This window comes from Rhagoletis zephyria, unplaced genomic scaffold, assembly GCF_001687245.7.
Source record: "Rhagoletis zephyria isolate East Lansing unplaced genomic scaffold, Rhagoletis_zephyria_1.1 Rzeph_scaffold_00587, whole genome shotgun sequence".
NCBI classification, from domain to species: Eukaryota; Metazoa; Arthropoda; class Insecta; order Diptera; family Tephritidae; genus Rhagoletis; species Rhagoletis zephyria.
In genome coordinates this window covers 186,092-192,123 of record NW_016157671.1, presented here as the reverse complement: position 1 = coordinate 192,123, position 6,032 = coordinate 186,092, and the positions used below count along the sequence as shown (strand labels likewise).

General features: G+C 34.5%; 1 protein-coding gene across 1 annotated transcript; it reads right to left on the bottom strand.

Annotated features, from left to right (window-relative positions):
* Window positions 1-1,888: 1,888 nt before the first annotated feature.
* Window positions 1,889-2,822, bottom strand: LOC108360565 (uncharacterized). The gene has a single exon (XM_017612912.1). The coding sequence runs from the start codon at window positions 2,612-2,614 to the stop codon at window positions 2,408-2,410; it is 207 nt and encodes a 68-aa protein (XP_017468401.1). The 5' UTR covers window positions 2,615-2,822; the 3' UTR covers window positions 1,889-2,407.
* Between the last annotated feature and the right edge of the window lie 3,210 nt (window positions 2,823-6,032).

The following is a 6,032-nucleotide window of genomic DNA, read 5'->3' as shown; positions in this document are numbered from 1 at the left end:
AAAAAAAAAATTTTTAAAGGTTACGATGCGTGCACCAAAGTGAAAATGCATATTTTTTATTAGCTCATCGTCTGCAATTGGAAATTTTAGCCAATTACGTATGTGCTCCATTGTACAATGTACTATTGAACTATGATCCTCGTGCACCACTTTTTTATATGTTCATTAAAAAGTTACAGAGCGAAAAAGATCCGCCCACGGGCGCTGTTTTGAGCATCACTAATTTAGGTGGAGAACTTTTATGGGTAAAAGCACATTCATTCGTTTAGCATAAACGGAATATGAACGAATCGAAATGGTCAACCTAAAGGTGAGTATGTAGATGAATAAAAGAATAAAGATAAAGATTAAGATAACGATATAGATATAAAAAAATAAATGTAAGGATGAGGATAAAGATGGTGAAAACGATAAAGACAAATTTACAGTTTAATACAAAGAAAAAGCCTAATAAAAAAGAAAAAGAAAATGAAAAAGAAAAATAAAAAGAGTAAAGAAAAGAGTAGGGCCAAAGATAGATAGAAAAAGGGATAAGGGGATAAAGAGTCAAAAATAAAGAAAAAACTGAAGATTAATATATGCTATGTCATGTTATGTTGTCCACCTCACTGCACGCTTCTCAGCTCACCTCACCTCACTTCAACTCACCTCACTTCAACCCACCTTAACTCACCTCAACACACCTCACTGCAACTCACCACAAAGTAATAGATACGCAATATAAGGACAAAGGTGAAGGTGAATATCTAGATAAAGAAAATAATAAAATTAAATATAAAGATAAAGGAGAGGGTAAAGTAAGGACTAAGAAAAAAAGACAAAGAAAGAAAATGATATAGACAAAGATAGAGATGGAGAAAGGAATAGAGATAAACATACAAAGCAAACTATACAAATGAAGATTAAGGTATGTGCGCTATGTCATTTTGTGTTCACTTCTTCTCAGCTCACTTCAAGTAACCTTAAACTATTTAATTTTTAATGTTTATTGTTAATTAGTTTCGAGTTTATGAGGGATTTTCTTTAGTAAAATTTTGTCGTAAGCTCGATTTTTCCACAAATTGGCAGCCACATTGTATGAAATATGACGAAATGTGATCAAAATTTCTACTAAATTAACGACACTTTTTACTTAATATCTCGGAAACTAAAGGAGATATACAAAAATGGAGAACACCATTGCTAAGATATTGATTAGTTTAATATGACTGCATCACTAACTAAATTTTTACTAAATTATCGAAAAAATTGTAGCCAATATCTCGGAAACTAAAAGAGATATCTAAAAACTGATAACACCAATCGAAAGACCTTATTACAAAATATATAACTGCATTTAGAACTAAAAATCGTCAAAATGGCGCTTACGACAATCTTTTACCCAGGCGACGATGTGTGTTTCACACGTATACGAAGAGCGGCAGCTGAGTAGTGCATTTAACGCACACAGTCTCAGTTATTGAATCGTTTGAATGTGTTGGAATGCCGACCACTGCTTTCAGTATTGAAGCGTTTGTGTCCATGCCAATGACCCAGACAGCCGAGCCACTGCAGTTTTATTTACTGCACTATGTCTGCATATGCCCACCCACTAATCTTTTTACCGAATACAACAAGTAAACAACATTGATTAAAATTGATATTTATATTTTAAATTTATTTGCTCACAATAACTTTTAGATATAATGTTCTGTATATATGTGCAATATACATACATACATACAAACATACATACTATATATTAAAAAATGGTAAAAATCCAAACTTTTTGTAAATACTGAATGCATTATTAGAATACCTTTAATACATAAATCTATGGCTTTGGTTTGATAAATGCAATAAGTCTGATTTTGTAAGTATTTGGGAAATTCTCTTAAATTTTACCATATTTTAAGCGCACTTTAAGGGAATAAATACCTTACAGTTGTAATTACATTTACATATAAATATATAGTATCGACAATGTGACGGCATATATAGTAGGTATTATACATCTATTTTTTTCGTATGTGTCGATTAAAGCACTTTAATACCACTACATAATAAAATAGATTCCAAAGAATTTTGGGTGTTGCCCATTTGATTGAACTGTAACGCGCCAGATGTACACATTGAGGTAGTTGTAAAAGTTTGTAATCCTAAATTACCCTCAGATAAATTAGGAATGGTTCGTAAATTCCAATTCAGCTGCTTTTGAGGAAAATTGATTGTTCTCTGAAATCGTTGGGCTTTTCAACTGCTTCTTGGTTGCGTACTTATGCGCTCTTCATTTCGGGCGATTGTTGGCTCTTGTCTGCCGCAATCAACTCTTCCAATTACAAACCACGAACTGCTTTCGCAACATAACTATTGACTTTAATGTCTGTATTTGTTGTGTTCCGCCCAGGCTTAGAAAATAGGTTATAGTTCATGTATGCCGTTTTTGCATGGCATCACAGGCACTGCAATACGAGTAAGAGCTGGGTGATGGTGGCGGCGATGATGGGCCGTTTGAGCCATTGCATCTGCCGCTGCTGCTGCTGAATGTAACTTGCCTTTGTGGATGAATGGGAAAGTGGTTCCAGTGCGCGCAGGGCATCTGTGCCGGTGGCTTAATTGGGAATTGGTTAGGCATCTTGGTGGTTCCCTGCTTTTCGCTATTCAGCTTTGTTCCTTGCTTAAAAACTATCTTAATCTTTGCACTTGATTTGCTCGAGTTACTTCAGTTCTCAAACAGAACGTTTTGAAAATTTCACTTTATGTTGGTTTTTAACTCCTTTCGCTTTTATTTGCTTAGTAGTATTCTGCACAAAGGCATAATTTTTACTGAGCTCTGAGGGCATCGCTTGCTGCTTATATAGCTTACACAAAAGGCACGCCAAAACCCAACACTTCCTAACACATACGCAAACACTTCATTCAGGCGATGAAAATAACAAACGAACTCTGGTTTACTGTATGCGAGCGAACATTGAAGCGTTAGACTTCTGGAGCACTCTCTTTGCCATCCATTCTTCCATTTAAAATTGTTGTTTTTTATGCTTTTGTAGTGGCTAGGGATGTCAATTTTTTCGCTTTTTATGATACCGGGATTTTCGGGAGGTCGTTATCACATTCATGGGATCCCGGGATTAGTCGCGGAATTTAGATATTCATTACTTTTCGAAAACTTGAATCGAAAAAACTGCGTCTTTATTGTTTGAGAAGCTCTCCTACGATAAAAATAAATAAATAATAAATAAATGGGATTGAAACCTACTTTTTTATTTAGAGAGATGTTTTTATTTTTTCTCTCTGACGTCAGGACTTATTTTTAAGGACTTTGTAATTTCAAAGATATGATTAGATAATTCCAAAAATTATTTATAAAATACAATGCAATGTAGAATAAAGCTATGGGTGCCAAATTAAAGAGCAACTTTTTTTTTTTTAGAAATCAAAATAATAATTTTTTTTTGCATGTACAAGGACGAATAGGTACTTTTTTTAGCTGATAAAGTTAGAAGAACAAAATTCGAGGATGTTATAGAGTTTATATAAGTCCTTTACATATAACTTTTTCAAAACCAAATATCGCGAAATTTCAAGGATACAATCTTTAAAGGACATTTTCAACACTCACCAGTCAGTATTCACCAAAAAATTTAATCCATTTAAATTCTTCAGAATTTTCTCTTTAATGTGATACCCATACTTTTTCTCTAGGCACATTTCACTGAATTTTTAAAATCATTTTTGAATTACTGACGTCAAAGTGAAAAACTGAAAATGCAATTTTACTATACTTGGCGCATGGTTTCGCGAATATATTGACTTTTGTGTGTAATATTTACAAACGCACGGTGTTATATGTGTAATGTGCTAGACATTTATAAAAAATATTAATTATTAAAAAAAGAAATATAGCCAATACTGGTCAAGAGAACGGTTTCTATTATTGCCATCAGTTCAAAATATAAATACTGAAAATCCCGAGATTATTTGCAAAGAATCCCGGGATTTTTGGTAGCGGCAGTTCAGTTACTGTGTGTACCCTACAAATCTGAAAAAGAGCAAAGAAAAATTTATTGAATAAAAACTTCCTCATTCACATTTTTATGTATGTGCTCCATTTTCAGTGGTATCTCAAAGCCAAGCCAAGAATACGAGAACGTATGTAAATAAGTAATGTACATATTAGCTAAGGCATGGAGAAAAGCTGATTGATTTCTGTAACAGCTGTACGAATTCGGATGGTGGTACTTGAACCTGGTGAGTAAGTCGTCTTAAAACATTGGACTCGCCTTAAATCCTAGTAAGAGAGAATTTGTCTTGTTGTTGCCCTAGGAGCACTCTTATTTTGGTTCTTGGCTTCATGCCAGTCGACATCGTAGGCTCGAAGTAGCTCTTCAGAACCGGCAACTCCCACCTACGAAGCTTCGTTCTAGCCCCACAGCGTGTTTCGCTATAGCACAACGTTACAGTTTTGATCAACTCAGTGGGTTTGTCCTCAACATCTCAGAACCGTTAGCAGCTCAGGTCACCCTTACCTGGGACACCCTTACCTGGATGTTATCGAAATTTTCTTACTTAACGGCCTTGGTAGCGCCGACGTTTCTCCTACTTAGGGATATTTTCGCCATCTCTGGTTAACACTACCAACTCCGTGTCCCAGAAATTGCAAAAACGGCCCTTAGTCTAGTGGCTGGTGCCGTGACCGAACGGATACCGTTTATTCTCCAGCTGAAAAATAAATTATGTAACGAAGAAGGACATTTGAAGCAAGTAATATTGTCCCTTTGTTTGTGTGTCTCCTGGTAAATGGAAATAAATTGGGCTACTTGTTCGAACAAAAATTTTTAAGGCCTTTTTTGGTAAGACAATTTCCAAATTTCTTTGTCAATTTTCCCAAAATGTACCGCAACTGGAGTTACATTTAGCCGCATAATTACTTTCGCCCTTAATTTTCCACCACTTTTTTTTTACTCTCCGCCGCAATTTTTGGAGCGAGTACTTAACGCGTTTGTATTAGAATGTCTCGTTTTGTCTTCTGTTTTCGTTTTCTGTTTCTCAACATAATATTTAAGCGTACAATGCCATATTATGTACATATAGTAAATGTATGTATTGACATTGTACGTGTATGTATGCACTATATAGGTGGTGTGAGGTAGACGAAACTGTAGTTCAGGCACGTACGAGTACAGTTCCTAAAGTTCCAGTAAGACTGTATGCCAGTAATTTCTGCCACCAATGCGGTAAATGGCGATGTTAAAGGCGCAATAACAACACAACGGGCATTAAAATAAAATACGTATTTATTTGACACATAACGATATTATACGAAGTACATATGTATGTATGAGGACTACGGTTGCCAAACGTTCTGATTTAGGAGTGACAGTACTAAATTTTCACTTGCTTTACTGAAATTTTTGAATTCCCAATTCAGTACGCAACTGTCCTTATTGTTACCACGTTTTTATCATTTCGGAATTTTGTTCGTCCAGACATAGAATAGGCAAAAACTAGTCTAGACATCAACCTAGTCTCGACGGAAGTAGTCAAATATTTAATCAACCCAATCTACTAATCTATCTATATAAATATGCAAAGGGATTTTTTGCCCAGGTCATCAGATCTGCACCGTTCGTTCGATTTTCAAAAATGGGATTGGGCTGTAGATGTGCAATAAGGTTTTATTTTTTCGAAAAGATTTGCCACGTGTAAAACAATTAAATTATTTAATAATCAATGTAAAAATTTGTAAATTTTTAATGTTCTCATTTTACTCAACTTCGGTGAAAAAAAAAAATCATAACTAAATTTTTGTAGAGTGCACCCCATAATATTATACTTACATTTTGCGCAATACTCAGAGCTTCCAATGTGATTTTTTTACATTTTTTTTTGGGATGGCATATTTTCAAAAACAAATTTTTTTTTATCAAAAAATTGTATGTGCGAAATTTATCTACTACTATTTAACCTCAAATGGATGTAATTTCTGAGCTGGTCCTTGTTTAAAATATCTTTAAAAGACACGTAATAGCCGAACGTAAGCCAAAGTGTAT